This window comes from Alosa alosa, chromosome 19 (genome assembly GCF_017589495.1).
Source record: "Alosa alosa isolate M-15738 ecotype Scorff River chromosome 19, AALO_Geno_1.1, whole genome shotgun sequence".
In the NCBI taxonomy this organism is placed as follows: Eukaryota; Metazoa; Chordata; class Actinopteri; order Clupeiformes; family Clupeidae; genus Alosa; species Alosa alosa.
Window position 1 is genome coordinate 30,594,431 of NC_063207.1, and position 20,000 is coordinate 30,614,430.

Genomic DNA, 20,000 nt, shown 5'->3' on the forward strand with positions numbered 1-20,000 from the left:
GTACTCCAAAATCTGGGCGTTTCTTATGTTAACAACTTATTCAGCACATTTTGCCACGTGCTTTTTCAGCTAAGCGCTTCTGATGACTCTATTAAGGTTGAGCGCCACTACAAGGTGAGACAGCATATTGCTTGATGCTGGCAGTAGGCTACATGTTCAAAGAACTTTGCAAAATCAAATTTTGTGCTTAACGTGCCGAAATGTCATCATGTTTTTCCCCATTATAGTGTAACAAGGTGGCATATTTCCTGACGTTACTTGAGGCCACATTATTAAACAGAAAAACATAAAGGTTATAACATTCGCTTAATTTCATCATCCCATAGCCGACTGGGTGAGATGGCCTAAAAAAATATCATTTTTTTCACATAAACCTCGATAAATCGATTTTTTGCCCAGCCTACCTGCTTTGTTTGAATCTGTCAATTTATTTCCAACTTCTCCAAAGTCATCCATACACTTGCGCAGACGCCTGCACAACTGTTGTGCCTCAATAATCGTTCATATTCTCTTGTCTCTGATTCGTTTCTAATGGTGGCTGGTATTGTTATGCCAGTCTCTCATACTGTATTAGACGCTGCAGGTGTTAGTCTATGAATGGGTGAATGGGAGAATTTGGCCCAGAGTGACCACAGCAGTTGCATCACCTATCACATATCATATGCGACTGAAAAAAGAACGTCTTCACAGCTATACACTGACAGCCTGATGTAATTGCGAACGCAGAGTAAACAGTGCCATTGCCAGACCGCAGAAAGTGCACACTGCTTCTTAATTTTACGTGCTATTTATCATACCTGTAGCTCATCGGGTAATCAACACCTTTCTCTGTCCTCTACCATAATTTGCGGTGCCCACAACTGAATGGCATAATTCTATCACAAGCGGCTTTGTCTTTCAACGTTTCTCTTATTGACGCATTTAACCACAATTTGGATTGCACCTGCTTTTAAAAAGTGGAAATCTTTCAATGCAAAATAAACGTGTGCTTTCACAGGCAGTTTTATACATGAGAAATACATAATTAGGCGCATTTTACACTACTCCTCCCATGTTTTTACACAAAACTCCTACTTGCCCCCTGACCCTCCCATAAATGCATATGTATGACACAGAAAAGCTCAACTTGCCATTCTCCGCTCCTGCGACAGGCAGTCTGCGGTTTTAAACGCACAAGAAATTACGCCTCAAGTCAGCGCCAATGTGTTAGTAAGCTTACATCTGGCCCTGAGGTTATTGTCCACCTTAGTCCCTCTCTGGTCAACTTCTCTCTTAATACATGCTTCTGTGCTACTTTTGTCCTTTGTTATCTTGTTCTGTCTTCTTCTCTCCTCTTTCACTTTTCTCCTCTCCCCTCCTCCTCATTTCATCTCCTCTAGTCTTCTCTTTTCTTCACCCCTCTCTTCTCATCTCCTCTTCTCTTACATCCTATGCCTTCTCTGTACAGTAGGTAAGGCATGTCTCTGCTTGACTCCCTGTCTGCCGAGCTCTGCTGCTGTGCAGTGGTGTGTTTGTGTTTGGAGGGTGGAAGTGTACAGGGTGAGGTGGAGTCTCATCGGCCCCGACTATGTCTCGTCTCTCAGCAGTCAGCAGCTCTGCCTGCGTGGCTCCAGCCATGTGCCCCCTTTCATTAGCGTGCAGCAGCCACCGCAGCTGAGCTAGAGTAGCACCAGGTGGTGTCTGGCAGAGGCAGACGAGGAAGCAAGGGAGTACAGAGAGTGTGTGTGAAAGAGAGAGAGAGAGGCTCAGTGGCAGGCGTTTTTCACACTGGATTAGGCCATAAGATCGAGTGTGTTGACGTTAAGAGTATCCAAACACCATTCAGATATGAGCTTGAGGAGCACCAGGTGGCATTTGGGGAGAAAGCGAGAAATACAGAACTAAGGTCACATCAAGGGATTTTATTAGATGTTGTGTGTGTATCTATAAGTGTGTGTGCGCGTGTGTGTGTGTGTGTGTGCATTGTCTGTAGAATCCCCCCACACACACATACCACACACACACTAATAAACTCACAAACACACACACACACACACACACACACACACACACACACACACATCCCCTGCATCTCCTTTGTGTGTGTGGCTGCTCGGTGATGTACCTGTACACCATTCATAACAGAGACAGTAGCGGCAGCCAGGTGCCCTTTGGAGGAAAAGACACCCCAAATTGAAAAATAAGTTTTTGTTTGCCCACTTTTAAAAGATAAAATGTCGACGGTGTTGTTCAGCACCTCATCACCCTGGAAGCCACAGCAACCAACCCCCACCCTCTCCCTCCAGTTGGACAAGGAGCCCTGGAGGCTCTGTGATGCTCCACTGTGCAAGAGACTAGTAACAGTGTTGTTCAGATTGGAGGCCTAAGGAGGAGGTGGAAACAGACATGGAGGAGGTTGATTGTTTGGAAAGCAATGTTTGACAGCACGTCCAGGGCCTAAATTTCACTGCGGTATTGCGGGTATTGTGCATAATTTGTTCAAATCCCGCAACTCTAGCCATCATAATGCGAGAAATTCCCGCATACACTTTACAGCCTGTCTGATGATGTTATTCTATTCTGTGGGGCTATTGACCAGACGGATCAACTAGCCTACCGAGTTGAATTGAACATAGCTTCACGCAGACGCAGACACACACAAACACAGTCACACACACAGAACCACTTTGCGCTTGCCGTGCCCTCCCCTCCCCTCCCCTCCTCATGTCCTCACTCTCTCCTCTACAACCACGAAGACGTTCATTGAAAGTATCGTTCAGAGGTTACGACCTTTACGTCATGCAAACATGTACTGCTGGCTAAAACGTAAGCCTACTTGCATATGTGAAGTTTCACCCGATAAGAGGAAAGCATCTGAATCCGATTCCAACAGCGCAAACAGCAGTGCGAGTCATGCAGTTAGCAATCCGCAGGATCCCTCAGGTAGCGACAATGTTACAACAGGGGAAACAGCCCAAAGACAAGTTCCAGCCTAACTGGCTCAAAATATATCATTGGCTCGATTTTCACGACGGTGTAATGAGCTGTTCAGATTGCAAAATGTATGGCCCTGTGCCTTTTACCAGCCGATGTTACTGTATAAATGTTGTTTTCAAGTTAAATAGTTGTCAACAAATGTTGTTGTCAAGTTAAATAGCCTACACAAGATTAAAAGTTCATGAATTCTAAGGGCAGTTTGGTTCTTTTCTTTTTTCAAATGAAAAGGTAAGACACATGAGAGAAAGTAAAAAAAAATGTATAAAGACAAAAGAGAATATGAACACTCATACAGCTCAGAGACCTAGAGAACTGTAATTTTAGTACAGAGAATCCCTTAAATTGGTGTGGGTGCTCAAAGAAAATACCTGATAAAGGCAACCCCCCTCCTCCCCCCAAATTCTGTAAATCCCCCCTACATGAAGAACCTAAGGGGGGAATTCCCCCCCATTTTGAAAAATGAAATTTAAGCCCTGACGTCTGACCAACCCTTAATTGGTCCGCTTTTAATTGACCACTTGTGAACAATAATGAGAAGTCCCATCACCCTTAGTTACTGTTGCTGTGCACTACTTCTAATTATTTGACTCTAGATTCTCAGGGTGCTCTCATCTCTAATGCTCGGAGCCTGAGATCCATGAGGGGATAGAGCGACCAATGCTAAGTAGGGCTTGGAGACCAATCAGCAGCCAGCCAATCAATACTCAGACGGGGATGTTTGGGTTTTTAGCCCCAGGCAGCTGATTAGGGTTTCCATGGATGACCTCTGGCGATGGTACTCCCTGACCTTTGACCCCCAATTGGGTTATACCTTGCTTCGTTCTATGACAGGCCTTAGTACTCTGTCTAATTAGTGAACGCCCTTGCCTCTCTGCTCAGTCACCGCTCACACCAGGAGGACTGGTGGTTGAGGAGGCTGGCCTGGTTCATCACAGGGTCAGATTGGCCTATTGGACAGCCCTGTCCAATACCTCATCCCTCCTCTCTATCATCCCATTTCTCCTGAATAAATTCTCTTTGTTCTCTCATTTCTGTTATTTGCTCAGGACTGCTAGCCACATTGGTAGAAGCTGCCCTCACTGGCATGTGTGTTTGTGTGCGTGTGTGTGAGAGAGAGAGAAAGAGAGATAGAGAGACTGGTAGGGTTGGCAGTCCCAGAGTGTCATCCTTCCATCCATCCCTCTGCACATATTTGCTTTTCTTCTCGTCTCCGGCTGTCTGACTCACAATGATGATCTTGACCAAGCTGGAAAAAGGTCAAGGTTAGCCAGCAAATTGCCTCAAAGCAATCAGCCTTGTCTTTGAGCTAACAGTGCGCGCTCCCTAGCTCTCTGAGTCTGTGTTTACCCACGAGATGAGTGCGGCTGTGTCGGGGGGTGGGTAGGGGTGTGTGTGTGTGGCAACTTTGATGTTCTCGCTCTGAGGGGAATGGGGGGGTTGGAGGGGGTGGAGGGGGGGGACCAGGGACTTCAAAGTGCCTGCCACAGCATCTCAGTGACATTTGGGCTCAGGCCAGGAGAATGCAGTTGGGAGATGGAGTGTCTCTCTCTCTCTCTCTCTCTCTCTCTCTCTCTCTCTCTCTTTCTCTCTGTGTCTCTCTCTCTCCATATTGCTGCGTGTGTGTGTCTGTGTGTGTGTGTGTGTGTGTGTGTGTGTGTGTGTGTGTGTGTGTGTTTGTATTGGGGGGTTGGGTGCTCAAGACCCTTTTGCGGCACAGAGGCTGTTTGCTCGCGTTCAGACGGGATTCGCTGTCATTACTCTGAACAGAATCCCTGAGCCAACAGTACAGTCAGGCTGCCGCACCAGTCTCTCTCTCTCTCTCTCTCTCACACACACACACACACACACACACACACACACACACACACACACACACAAACACACACACACACACACACACGAACACATGTTTGGACCTTCCCTCTGCATTCTTCAGCAGATATCACCTGGCACCTTGAGGAGGGGACTACAAAGCTGTTTTGAGTTGGCATGCCAACCTGAATACAGTCACACCACTGCACTCTGTGATGTGTCAACCCTTCAGTGCATATGATACATACATGCATTCATACATATGCAGACATAGATTTATGCAGTCCTTTCAGTTGAGCAAAGTCTAAAGGCCTCCGCACATAGATGCCGACATGAGTGTGGCACACTGCTGTAGAAGTTCGATTACATTGGATTCCATTGTTTTCAATAAAACCCCGCACACCAGCGTCCAACATTACCACTACACCGTGTCGATTACGATTCAGTTCTATTTTTGTCGCCACCTCTCAATAAAATCCACTGTTTACCGAATGCTTTTCAGTTAAACATTTTAGTGGAGGGAATAAGCTCATATATAAAAGGTATTGTGCATTTTATGACAATGCATGACATTTTATTCAGTGTTTCTAGAGACTGTAAACTTCATTTTTTAGACGTGGAGCCACTTGAGATTTGACCTCTGGAACCAGGCAGACTCAAATTATTCTGCAAGTCAGAATTATACATTATTATTAAATGGAATATTTACTTGGCAACATTCTTATACAACCCAAATTCCAAAAAAGTTGTGATGCTTTGTAATGTGAAAGAAAAATAATGATTCACAAATCATATCAACACTATGTTTAATTGAGAATAGTTCAAAGACAACATATAAATGCAGTTGTTTACTCAATTCCAGACATACACGTCCATGCCGGATTAGCGATTGTATTTGTGTGCTTGTGTTTTAGTGACATTGAAAATGGGCTTCAGTGGCCTCTTGGCCAGACGGACCTGATGAGCAAATCCCCAACTTGCCGAAAGTTCTTATGGATATTCCCAGGATACTTTTGAACCTCAGGTGGACTGCATTAAAACCAATTTTTCTGTAAATAAAATTATTCTATGGGCTCAGGAAAACTCTTGACAACCATTCATTGTTTATGAGCACAGTTTAATGCTCCATTCACAAACTCTTCCATGCAAAGAAGAAATTTAGTCATGATACATACATTTTACCATCTTATCTGAGCCTGAGGTAATCAAAATGTGGAATTATTTTTGGAAATCATGGACTCCTGGGCTAAAGAGGAAAGGTACTATTCAACTATCCAACAAATTCAACTATAGTGCTAAGTTCAAAACCCAGCATCCATGACGATGTGGAGGTGCATTAGTGCCTATGACATGGCCATTTTGCACATCTGGCAAGGCACAATCAATTCTGAATGTACACAGATTTTGAGCAACATATATTGTCATCCACATAATGTCTTTTCAAGGAATACCTTGAATATGTCACAATTAATTCTGCACATATTTCTACAGTAATTTCAATTCAATTTCAATTTAATTTGATTTAAAGAGCACCAAAACTTTACACATGTCTCATGGCGCTTTACAGAGCGTTAGACAATCAGAGAAAAGAAAAGAAGGCCCAGGGGTAACAGGGGCGAGGAAAAACTCCCTAGAATTGGAGATACATATACAGTAGGAGGAAACCTTGAGCAGATCCACGACTCAAGGGCCTGACCCATCTGCCTAGGGTCAGCTCCAGAACAGTAAGGTCTGTATACATGATAAATGCATAAGTTAATCAGATGTAGAGAATAGAACATGGTGTTTAAGGCCACCTGAGGTGTATGTTACAAGAGGTGGGATGGTTACTTATCCGGTATGATAATGCATTAATCATATTTAGTGTCAGAAAGTTCAAATAGTCCAGTGTAAGAAATGGAATTGTCCAGGGGGATTAGGAGTTGTCATAGGGCAAATGGTGAGTCGCTAGGCAGTACGGGCCAGGAATCCAGGTACAGTAATAGGCGATGATGGGGCAGTCGTAAGGGTGGGACTTCAGGTGAGATACAGTATACAGTATTGTATATGTGGAGAATGTATGATCCTTTGTCCTTTGGTAAGGGGTTTGCTTAAGGGTGTTGCACAGAATACCTTAAATGATTTCCTTAGTTAAGGGAAAACGTTAAGGGATTTACTGCATTGACAGGGATTTTCCGGCATGAAAATTATATAGTTTCCACAGAGATTGTACTAGCTGGCTAGTAGGCGATGCCGTTAGTTAACAATCCACCGAACACAGGGTCTGTTCGAAACGGAAGATAGCTGCCTGCTGCCTCCCTCCCTACATAGAGAGCTGTCTCACTAGACATGACTTGCATCTTTTAAAAATGATGGCATTAATCGTGTTTTAAGGGGAAATCTTAACTTAAGGTACTTCATGCAACTGGGCCAAGGTGATAAAATGGCCTGTCTGTAGTCCAGACCTGTCTAATTGGGGGCATCATGGAATGAAAAACAATACAATTTCTCTTCTTCAACAGTTGATATGGTGTCTTTGAATTGGTCTCAATTAAATATAGGGTTGACATGATTTGTAAATCAAAGCATTTTTTTTTATTCACATTTCACCCAGCGTCCTAACTTTTTTCAGAATTAACATATTACAGAAGTTGTCCTCCGTGATTGATGTTTATACCTGGTTGCTATGGTTACATTTACATCTGGAATGGCCAGACTGGTATTCCAGGAATAATGTGGCATCAGGGCAACAGCTGAGGACAAAATAAGCATTTCTATTGGAATAAAACTGCATATTTGTGAACATGTACATTATTGTAATGGAGAATAATGGGGGGAAATTTGATGATGATGTCATTGATCCCCAGAGGTCACCAGAGGTCAGATACAAAATGGCTCCACGTCTGAAATTAAACCATAAAGTGCACAATTGTTATGTTTATCAGCCTAACTATTTCAGCGCTGGTGTGTGTGGGCAAGTGACAGGGCACTCATGTCAGTACCTGTATACCGAACGCTTAAGGCTACATTTACACTGTTAAATCTGACCCAATTCTGATAGGTGGCACAGTTGTTAGCTTATTTTGCGTAGTTCACAAAATACTTTGGAAATTAAAGTAAACAGAAATAGTTTATAATGCAAGCTTGTATTATTATTTTGTACCTTTGCCCTGTCGTCTGTATGTTTGCTTTCATTTTGGTGACCAAACTCTTGTGCACATGTGGGTTGTCTCAAGTGTTAAGCATAATAGTGAGCCATGTAAACACAGCTATCTTATATGGGTCACTTTAAGTAGATAACAGGCCATCAAAAAAATTGGATATAGGCAAAAACAATTGGATACTCAACAGGACAGCAACACATGCACACTCACCGGCATTCAGCAGCACTAACATGAAGCACTTTGCTTCAATCCAATATATAAATCCAGTTAGCAGTCAGCCTGCTCATCTTAGCAACACACAAATACACTCACAAACTCACACTGACACACGCATTCACACACTTTAAACAACATCGAGCAAGCTAGCATAAGAGTGATACGCATATGTGTGTAACAATGTAGTAATCTCTTGCAGCAGAGTAGGCACAGTGAGTCTCCTGCATGTGTGTGTGTGTGTGTGTGTTGGTGGTACATGTCCAGTGAACATAGGGTTAATGCGAAGGCCGCACGCCTGCCTGTCACATGTCTCAATGTCATGACTCCATGGCAGCTTGGCGCTGGTGCCAGAGCTATCTGTGTGTGTGTGTGTGTGTTTGTGCGTGTGTGTGTGTGTGTGTGTGTGTGTGTGTGTGTGTGTGTGTGTGTGTGTGTGTGTGTGTGTGTGTGTGTGCGTGTGTGTGTGTTTGTGTGTGCGTGGGGGTCACAGGACACTGTAGGGGGTCTAGAGACTCACAGCTGGGGCTGAGATGCCTTCCGGGGGGAGTTAATTTAAGGACAAGCACAGTAGGACGAGGTCACTAAAACATGCAAGATGCCAGAGCCGCCACCACCTCTCCCCCCAACACACACACACACACACACACACACACACACACACATTCACTGGCCCCCACCACAGTGCCTCTTTTTACCCTCCGCTCCACCCAAGTCTTACCCCATTCCGGAGAGCCACTCACCTAGATAACAGATAAAATGCCTTTCGTGGAAATGTCTTTATTTAGACTGTTACTGATTGGGTTGCACTCTGAATGGGTGTCAGCTTTCAGCATGACGCCAGTTTGTGACGCCCGGATTTTTCCGACCACCATTTCAATAACAGACTTCCTGACATGCCAGCGACATTAGCTGGCACTGGTTCTGGGATGTAGCAGTAAACTCACACCACAGCGCTGTTTATTCCTGTCAGGATTGGCAGTAAAATTATTTCCTCTCCTCGGTAAATGCTGGAGACTTAGTGCTGTGAGGCTGTCAGGAGGGAAATCGAAGGCGATGCACGGAGAAATATGGCTGGTGAAACTGCTGATGCCATTGCTCGAGAAGCTAACTGTTTGTCGTTGTAATGTAAACATTCAGAATCACAATGGGCAATTATGTACGAGCTGGCGACGCTACACATTACTCACAACAAAGCTAGCTCGGGCAACCTGAACGCAGTCATTTAATGCACAAGGAGTCTGAGAGTGTGTGTGTGTGTGTGTGTGTGTGTGTGTGTGTGTGTGTGTGTGTGTGTGTGCATTAGTGAGTGTGTAGTGTGTTAGTTACAGCAGCCATTACCCACCCTGCCCTCCTCCCCCCATCCAGCACGTCCAGAGCTATGTTTCCAGTTTATTACTGATTCATTGCGGCTGCTCAGGCTTGACAACATGGGCAGCTCATGGAGGAAGCTTGACAGATGTGCTATTAGTCAATAATGTAGAACTACTAGGCTGGGGCCTGCCTGCCTGTCTGAAATGCATTATCTCCTCACACTACATGATGAATAATGGAGCTACCACGCTATCAGAGGTCATTCACTGATACGGTGTGACACATGGCTGGTCCAGTCATGTTGACACACCCCAAGTGTGTGTGTGCTGTCTTTCCGGGGGTATTGACTGTGTGTGTGTGTGTGTGTGTGTGTGTGTGTGTGTGTGTGTGTGTGTGTGTTGTATCAGGTGGAGATTGAGAAGCTGGACTACCACCACTACCTGCCTCTGTTCTTCGATGGGCTGTGTGAGACGGGCCATCCTTATGAGTTCTTCGCCCGACAGGGGGTCCACGACATGCTGGAGCATGGGGGCACCAAGATCCTGCCCGTTATCCCCCAGCTCATCATCCCCATCAAGAGTGAGTCTCACACACAAACACAGAGAGAGAGAGAGAGACAGATATACACACACTTATGCGCACACACCTACACACAAACACAGGCTCTCACTCTCGTGTTGGTCCACATCCGGTAATGCAGAGTAAGAGGTGGAGAGGGTTAGCTCTGGCAGTGCAGGCCTGCTGCATAAACTGTGTATGACCGAGTCCAGTTCTCCGACTGGCACCAGCTTATCCTGCTGGTGCAGACCCCCAGCACATGCCACCGTCCAGATGGAACACACTCTGAGCACACCCACGGCTGGACAGCGACACTTTCACCCAGTCTGCTTTTCCACTGAATTTAGCTATTCTATTTTGGCAAGCAAGTTTTGACTGTCTTTAATGGTTGATGAAATTGCACAATTGGTATTTCAGCAAAAAGATTACAATGTGCAATGTACTGAAAAAGTAATGCTTGTTATAACAGCAAAATTGAATGGAATAGCGTGTTTTAGTTTGAAAGGCTGTCAATCCAAAGGTAGCGGAAAAGGTCCATACTGTATAATGTTGTTCTTGTTAAGGTAGGCATGGCTCAACAAAGAGTGGGCCTCTTTTCTTTACTTCAAGCAGTGATCGAAAGTAAAGTTTGAACCAAAGGACACCGATCTGGCACTCCTCCAGAAAGGACACTTTGCTGGACACCTTTGTGTGGAATACTGAAGCATGAGGATCACAAAGCTGGAGGAAGCACTCGTCAGCCGTTAGCACCTCGTTCATGTGACTCCACGTGTATGTGTGCAACAGTACAGACATGTCACACTCAGAGGTCAATGATTACTGCAAAAATAAAGATAAAAGTTTGAGTTTAGATAAAAGATATCTTAAAGTTTAGATAAAAGATATCTTAAGTTTAGATAAAAGACTGACGGCACATAGGTGCTAGTCTGACAAAGTCTGTGACACAAATACTACTATACTCTGTTTACATGTTTGTATGAGTTAGTATAGTAAGTATAAGTATATGTACTCTTTTGATCCTGTGAGGGAAATTTGGTCTCTGCATTTATCCCAATCCGTGAATTAGTGAAACACACACAGCACACAGTGTACACACAGTGAGGTGAAGCACACACTAATCCCGGCGCAGTGAGCTGCCTGCATCAACAGCGGCGCTCGGGGAGCAGTGAGGGGTTAGGTGCCTTGCTCAAGGACACTTCAGCCGTGCCTACTGGTCGGGATTCGAACCGGCACCCTCCAGTTACAGGTCCGAAGTGCTAACCAGTAGGCCACGGCTGCCCCAAACACACGGCTAGTGTGTGTGAGAGCATATAGTTGGGTATGTTAGAGAGAATACTAGTGTGTGTAAGAGACTTTGCTTGAAACGGAAGGGAGTTTACTGTACTTTCTCAGTTCCTGATTGGTTGATGATGAAGAAGCAGGCATGTCAATATCACTTCTGTCTTGCTAGCCAATTAAAATCAAGGAAGAGGAGGGTCCCTACACTGTCAACAATGTTAGTAGTGGCAGAGGAAAACTCAGTCAGCCATGCCCTATGTGTCTAAATATTAAATGACTACTGCAAACCGAATGCAAATTACAAAGCCTAGAGAGGACCTATTCTATTGTAATGGCAAATTAGCTCCTTTTGTCTGTCATCATTATTCTCTCTCACATACTCAACTATATGCTCTCACACACACTACTAGTCTCTCTCACATAGCCAATTATATGCTCACACACACACTTCCATACTCTCTCACATACCCACCAATATTCTCACACACACTGCTATACTCTCTTACATACACAACAATGTTCTCTCACACACACTTCTAGTCTCTCTCACATACACAATTATATACTCACACACACACTTCTATACTCTCTCACATGCCCAACTATATTCTCACACACACTACTATACTCTCTCATACACAAATGTAAACAGAGTATTAGAGTATTTATGTGTGAGTACAGTGATGTGTATGTGAGGTTATGATAGTGTGTGTATGACCAAGTATGAATTATTTCCTAAGCAGCCCCTCATACTAACACACACACTCACACACACACACACACACACACACACACACACACACACACACACACACACACACACACACATACACACACACACATACACATGCACACACACACAGACACAGAAATACTTTATAGTGTAACAGGAGCCAGGAGTGTTATTTTCAAAGCGCAGGCTTTTCAACTGGTGCCCAATGAGGGGAACTGGGCACTAGGCCGATTTGGGTCCACTCTCAGTGAGGGAGGGGACAGTGGGCAAAACAGCCAACACAAGGCCACACACACGCACACACACACACACACACAAATAAATATTGAGGGAGTCCAGAAACAAACTGTACTGAGCAGAACTGAGAACAAAGTGTGTATGTGTGTGTGTATGTTATGGCTGGCTTGTAGGCCGCAATATAAAAAAGAGGAGGCAGACAACACTTTAACCCAAAAGTGATAGTTTATTCATCAAAAGCCAAACATAATGTCTAGGGGATATATGTATGGATGCGAGTTTGCATATGTGAGTGAGTAGGAGAAGTGTGCTCTGGAAGGGAGAGTGTGCAGGGGATCGTAACAGTGTGTGTGTGTGTGTGTCTGTCTGTTTCAAGTTGTGAGTCTATACTATCCCTTTCCCCCATTGCTGATGTGTTTTCCCCCCATATTTTTCTTTTCTCTGTTTTAATAGTTTTAATGACTAATTGATTTCATCTTAGAGAGTCTGATTGCAGACCAACCATGCGTTTAGCTGTGTTACAACACCTTGAAGCAGAGCGGATCAATGTACATTCCCCCAATTGGTAAATTATTTCCCCCCAACATATGCTCATCATCTATTGATTGACAAATCATAAATGTAATCTACTAATATATTTGTGCGGTAATAAAGAATCATGTATCACATACATGGTGTTGTCCCCAACACACACACACACACACACACACACACACACACACACACACACACACACACACACACACACACACACACACACACACAGTCTGATGTAATAGCTATCACTTAAACTTCCAATGCCACCTCATGTCATTTGCCTTGCACGGCGAGCCGTCACAGATGATTGGCTCGTTATGAAAGCCCACACCTAGCTGTGGTAATGGAATTTTAAATGGCCTCCGCTTTATTAGAAAAAGAAGGAAAATAAAAAGGCGGCCAAAGCCTGTGGTCCATGTCCTTGTTGCCGATTAATTACATTTGAATGCCGCCGAGAGGTGAGGGGAGGAGAGACGGCGCAGGGGAAGGAATTAAAAAAAGGAAGAGAAAAAGAGAGAGCAAGTCCGTTGTGATATGAAAGGCAGAAAAGTTTCTGACGTTAATTTCATCCTGGTTCCGGGTGCTTATCAGCGGCACATGCTCCGAGGTGGTGCCGGGTTATCGGACCGCATGAATATTGACGACGACTCCAGGTGACCTGGCAAAAATAACACAATCCACCACCTAGGGCCCCACATAGGGCGGCAGGCTCGCTCAGATAGCCTCCAACCCCATGCAGAGGGCTCTAACATTATCACACAATGAACCAACCAGCCACCAGCCCTCCAACCCCATGCAGAGGGCTCTAACATTATCACACAATGAACCAACCAGCCACCATCCCTCAAAATGCGCGCGCACACACACACACACACACACACATACGCAAAAACTCCACTGAGGAGGTGCATGAACATGCTGCAGTCGACATTAAAGTAGTATCAAATGGCAAATCTCAGGAGGAGATGTCTGCTATATGGAGAAGAGTGAGTAGAACTCACTCAACTATAAATACACAGTTTAAGAATGATATGAAACACTAAATAACTTTTATTGGAATAAAAAATCTATCATGCTACAAGTTTCTCAGTCTGGTATGCTACAAGCTTCTCGGTCTAGTATGCTACAAGCTTCTCAGTCTGGTTTGCCTTGTCAGTGGTACAGCAATATCTTTGCTCTTTTCTCCTTGGCTCTCTTTTCCTTGGCTTGACTCTTCTGACCTCTCTTCTTTCTCCTCTTCTCTTATCCCCCTTTCTTTTCCTTGCAGCTCTGTCAGCTCTTGGTTTATTTGAAGCAGATTCTGCCCCTGTCTTCATCAGGCCCTAACATTTATTCCCGACGCTGAAAATGAAACTTTCATTAGAGAGAAACTGAGATCGAGGGCTTAGGTAGACTTGCAGCAGAGTAGATGGAAGAGAGGAATGGGGGAGGTGTGGGTGGGTGGATAGGGAGCGCTCCTTGTTTTCTTTGTGCCACTTTCGGACTGATATTTCTACCTGCAGTTTAACAAATGCAATTGCGAAAGAATCTGTCAAATGTCAGGCCTTTGAATAAATAATCTGCAACATCCTAAGTGGTTCTGACGCAAATACACCTGAACACTCCTACTCGCCCTAACAGCCCCCACCCCCAGCGCTGATGACGGGGGCTGGCTCGTTGGGGGGTGGCTGCTCCCCTCCCGCACACCAGCAGGTGAAGGATGAATAATTGAGTGCTCCCCCGCTGTCCCAAATGTCACACCTCGGGAAAATAGTTTGCTGTTTGCGCTAATTAGAATTCCATTGTTTGTGATGTATGTGTTTAAGCACCTGCGCCAGTCGCCGGCAGGGTGCCCCCTCTGAGGACCACCACTGTTTGAAGGGCCCAGCGAGGCCAGTGAGTGTTCTGGTGCTGGAGTATTGAATGTGTGTGTGTGTGTGTGTGTGTGTGTGTGTGTGTGTGTGAGTGTGAGTGTGAGTGTGTGTGTGTGTGTGTGTGTAGACAAACAAGAGAGTCAGATCAGGATAACTCGCACACCAAATACAGCCGATTTAATTAATTAAAAAAAGAAAGTTGTGAAAAGGGCAGTCTTGCACTGATGATGGAGATCAGTATGTGAGTTCATTCTGATCTGACTGTAGTACTTCTAACTGAAACTACTGCACCCACATGGTCTTGGTTTGGGGCGCAACACCCAGATGACTCTTGGACACACGAGAGAATGGCTCAAAAGCAGAGTTTGTTGAGAGCACTGTGACCCCTCTTTGCACAGTCAGTGTATGTGTGAGAGAGTTGGTGCTCAGTATGTATGTGTTGTGTTTGATGCCTGTGCTGTGCAAATGTTTACCGCTGTGCAGCATGTCACCATTCTTGTTGGATGTGTAGTGGAATGGCCTGGTGTGGTTAGACTGATATCTGTGCTACAGCTGAATAGTGACTGTAAGTGCAAGGCTGTGGGTGATGTCATGCCATCTACCATAGCACCGCCATGTCTGTCAGATGCCCCCTTTCAGATGGCTTGCTGTGTGTGTGTGTGTGTGTGTGTGTGTGTGTGTGTGTTGGAGACAACCCCATAGATGTGATACATGATTCTTTATTACTGCACAGAGATAGTATATCAGTAATATTGGTGATGAGCATATGTTGGGGGGAAATAGTTTCCCAACCATGCATATAGAGACATTTTCATGGAGCTGAATGCACAGGAAATATTAAAGCACCCAGAACTGCTCCATCCCCACCCCTCTCATGCATGCACGCACTCACACACACACACAGTGCAGTATTGCACTCACACAAATACTGTCACACACACTCTCTCTCTCACACACACACACACACACACCGTACTCTATCTTTCTGTCTCACTCTTCCAAGACATTTGTATTTCTTCCTTTACTTTTAGAGCCTGCATCATTTCTCTCTCTCCTTCCCTTTTCTTCCCCGATCAGCGGGAGCCAGAGTAAAGTGCAGCTGTCGGCCAAATTGCCTTCTGATTGGCTCTTACTTAGTCTCTTCTCCCTCGCTGCACCTCAACTCTCTGATTGCAGCCAGCCATTTAGAGTCAGAGCCTGGCTCCACCATTGATTTAGGGTGGAAGGTAAGGCATGACTTGGGCGAGTGTGTGTGTGTGTGTGTGTGTGTGTGTGTGTGTGTGTGTGTGTGTGTGTGTGTGTGTGTGTGTATGCGCATGTGGTTATGGATGTGTGTGCGTGTATGTGTGGTGTGGGAGAGTGTATAGGGTGGAGGGATGGGGATGGATGTCGTAGAGGCTGGGTGATTGTGTGTGCTCGTGCATGCCTCAGCCCTGATTTGCTTTAATATATAAGGGATTATTCTTATCACTCAGGCCTAAGTGCTCCAGGATGGAGGGACTGAATGGCTTATTCCCAATCAGGCATATTCTCTCTCAGTGTGTGTGTGTGTGTGTGTGTGTGTGTGTGTGTGTGTGTGTGTGTGTGTGTGTGTGTGTGTGTGTGTGTGTGTGTGTATGTGTAAGGGTGTTTTAATGACTCACTGGAGAGGAGCAGCCATTTTGCCATAGAAAGCAGTCAACTCTGGACCAGAACTGTAATATTGTGCTAGTGTTTGTCGAACAGAGCTTCTCTCTGTGCTTCTTTGAGAATTGAAACATTTTGGTGGTGAAACCAGCCTTTCTCTGCTCTTTTGAATGCACCTCATCACATCAGGGCCAGGTCAACACCTGAGTCACCAATTATTGTTTGCCCTCTAACCTTTCACCCCTGCCCCCTGTGCCCCTGCAGATGCGCTGAACACACGGAACCGTCAGGTGATCTGCACCACGCTGAAAGTGCTGCAGCACCTGGTGGTGTCGGGAGACATGGTGGGGGAGGCGCTGGTGCCATACTACAGGCAGATCCTACCCATCCTCAACATCTTTAAGAACATGAACAGTAAGTACAGCACGTGTGCACACACACACACACACACACACACACACACACACACACACACACACACACAGGCAGATCCTGCTCGTCCTCAACATCTTCAAGAACATAAAGAGAGTGAGTACTGCACATGGTCCATCATACACATACTGTACACAGACACACACATACACACACACACACACACACACACACAGGCAGATCTTGCTCGTCCTCAACATCTCTTTAAGAACATGCAGAGTGAGTACTGCACATGGTCCATCATGCACACACACACACACACACACACACATATATCCTTTAAACATAAACATGAACCACAATTATACATCACACAAGAACATGATCTGTAATTACAAACAAATCAAATTACAATCAAAACAGTGAATATAGCTATACCATACATGCACCATCATACCATACATGCACATACATTAACATCTATAAAACATGAACCTCAACAACACCTGCAAAAACATCAGCCCAGGCTGATGAAAAAAAAATAGAACTGTATATCTTGCACTGTATAAAAAACAAGTGGACCTCACATTCCACCTGCCTGAAAAACGAAAAAAAGGCAAAGGTACAAGAACATGCTTACTTTTGAATGTAAGACAACCAGATGACTAACTTCCTACCGTTTCCATTGAGTGAATTCAACTTTCAAGGTGATTTTCATCAGATGGTCACACATCCATCTTGTTCAGCAAGGATCAAGCCAGGCGGGAGTTGAGGGATAAACATTTCCATGGCAACGGTGATCTCTACCAATCAAAGGCTCTGCTTTTACACATTAAGATTTTGTGTAGTGTAGTGCTTTAATGTGAAATCGCGAACAAAACACATTTTTCTCAAAACAAGATAGATCCCCTGTGATTTTTTGCTGTCTATATGAGCATATACAATTGCTTATGTCATAGCTGGTTTTAAGTCTACCATGGGCGGTTAAGATTTTATTGCTTATACTCCAGTTGTCAATGGAGACATTTTTATTAAATTCTTACTTCCGGAATCAGCGGTGGGCAGGACAGCTCTATTGTCACCCAACCTTCGACACTCAACCCAGCCCTGTACACTATATAGTACACACACTCATGTACAGTCAAACGTGCCTTACACACATACCTTGTTTACCGTAGTTGTGGCCAAGCTATGACCTTATAGGCCTTTTATGGGCACCTCATCGCTGCTACACACACGCACATAGCAGGTGTCTCTTAGGAGAGCTGACTTTGCCATCCTCACAAGTCCAACTCGGACACCGGCTGCCTTGCGCTGTGTGACTGGCATCCAATAGCATCAGATAGTCCCATCAGGTGTACGTCAGGCCTTTGTGAGACAAAAAAGAAAAGATTTGTCAGCGCGGCAACAGTGACGTTGCATTAATCTGCCAGAGTGATGGAGATGGGACTTAAATGCTAGCTCTAGCAGCAGGGAACACAAGTCTTCACCCTCCCAATCAATATCCCTCTTGAACCTTTTGTCTTCTTAATTCTGTTGCTATATTATTGGTAGCCAAATTTGTTTTTTGTTTTGTTTAGTTTAGTCCTTTTTTCAGAGAGAGAGAGCAGGGAAAGAAAGCATGCTTTATTAGTATAGCGTGTTCCATGCAAATCTTCTGATCAAATTCTGATTTCCCGGTAGGCGTCTCGTCCACACTGGAAGAAGTGTATTGTGCCACTCTGTCTCTTTCTTTTCCTCTTTTACTCTCTCTGTCTCTGACCTACTGTACCTTTTCCTCCTGTCTTTCTCTAGTCTGCTATCAAAGTGGATGTCCGCCGCGACGAGTTCCGCTGCCTTGGTTGTTATCCATGTTATTTTTTCTGTTAGAGTGTTAAGGGGAGACTCTCTTTGGCTATTTGGAAGCCATGCACTGTACTGATCTAAATGTGATTAGAGGTTGACTCCTGACATGGCAGAGACTAACAAAAATATGCATACATGCACAAACATACAACATCCTGCACAGATGGCTAGAGGAAAAGACAATACACACCTATTCATTCAAAAACATACCACCAAAGCACACACACACACACACACACACACACACACACACACACACACACACACACTGATAGTATATTTTTACTACCATATTTCTCTTAAGACTCAATCAGGATGATGCAAGATCAGGATCCAGGCTTTATTCTTTTCAATGAGGGGCCAGTGGCCCTCAAGGGAGAGAAGTACATGTTTGTTTCACCCCATCCTGGATTTCACCAGATTCTCAGTATTCTCTGACTTCTCTGACTATACAGAAACTACTGTCTACTAACTTTATGTTACAAACAAAAGAAGGAGTGACCTCTAGGTCCAACCCAGTTTGAATATGCAATAGAAAGGGAGGATGAGGATTAGGCCTTCATCAGGTCTGGTCAGCTTCTATTGTCTTTTAATTAAAACTACCCCCTTTCCTGGAAAGTTCCTCAGAGGCCTGGACACAGACGTCTACAAACAATCTACAAACATTAACATTTCACACCTGGTGATAGGCAAAGGCCTCTAGACAAGCTTTCATTGAATTCAAGGATAAACAAAGGATGCTTGCATACAGACCAGAGACACACACAGGGTACACATGGGTACACAAATCACAGATGACCATAAGAAGTACGCAGTGTACATTTACAGAAATGAGGCTGATTCACAACATTTTCAACACACACACACACACACACACACACACACACACACATACATGCCTGTCCGCACACACGCTTGCGCTGTGGGGCCCTCTCCTGCCTTTGAGTGGCTCCCTGAAATAGCATCTGTGTGCAGGCTGTGTGGGAGGTGAGAAGCTCACACTGAGCCACAGATCTGCCACCTGATGCTGAAGCTAGAACGGTAGTGTGGCGCTGACAGTAATGGGCTCAACATGCTTCTGTGTCAACTCCACGGCGTAGCTACACCGCCACTCCTACAGCGTTGTGACCCTGTTATGGTTCTGCGTTGGGTTGCTTTGCATCGTGGTGCATTTCACCGTCACCTGTGTCTGTGTCGCTCACCACCGAAACAATAGACTGTATGACCGAAATGGTACTCAGAATGGCAAACCCCATAGACTGTTGTGCCAAAATATTAATCTTATTTGTTTGGCCTTTTCTTGCTTAGCTTTTGTACAAAGTATCCAGTAAAATCCATTGACCTAGTTACTGTAACCAGCAAATAAGTCTGAGGTTATTTGCGAGGTGTCTGCCAGCTAGTTTAAGTTATGGTAGCAAGCGAACTTTAGCACAACTGCCCACAAAGTATTTCTTGCTGGCGAAGTGCTTAATTTCAAAACGTTACTGACATATAGACACTTTA

General features: G+C 44.7%; 1 protein-coding gene across 3 annotated transcripts in view; it reads left to right on the top strand.

Moving 5' to 3' along the window:
* pacrg (PARK2 co-regulated) overlaps positions 1-20,000 on the top strand; it is a 195,370-nt gene that overhangs the window by 81,809 nt on the left and 93,561 nt on the right. For all 3 annotated transcript variants that reach the window (XR_007191832.1, XM_048227909.1, XM_048227911.1), the window contains exons 3-4: positions 9,866-10,037; positions 16,545-16,694. Coding sequence is in view for 2 of the 3 variants with exons in the window: in XM_048227909.1 (XP_048083866.1) it covers positions 9,866-10,037; positions 16,545-16,694 (322 nt within the window). In the remaining variant the exon portion in view is untranslated. The remainder of the gene's footprint in view (positions 1-9,865; positions 10,038-16,544; positions 16,695-20,000) is intronic.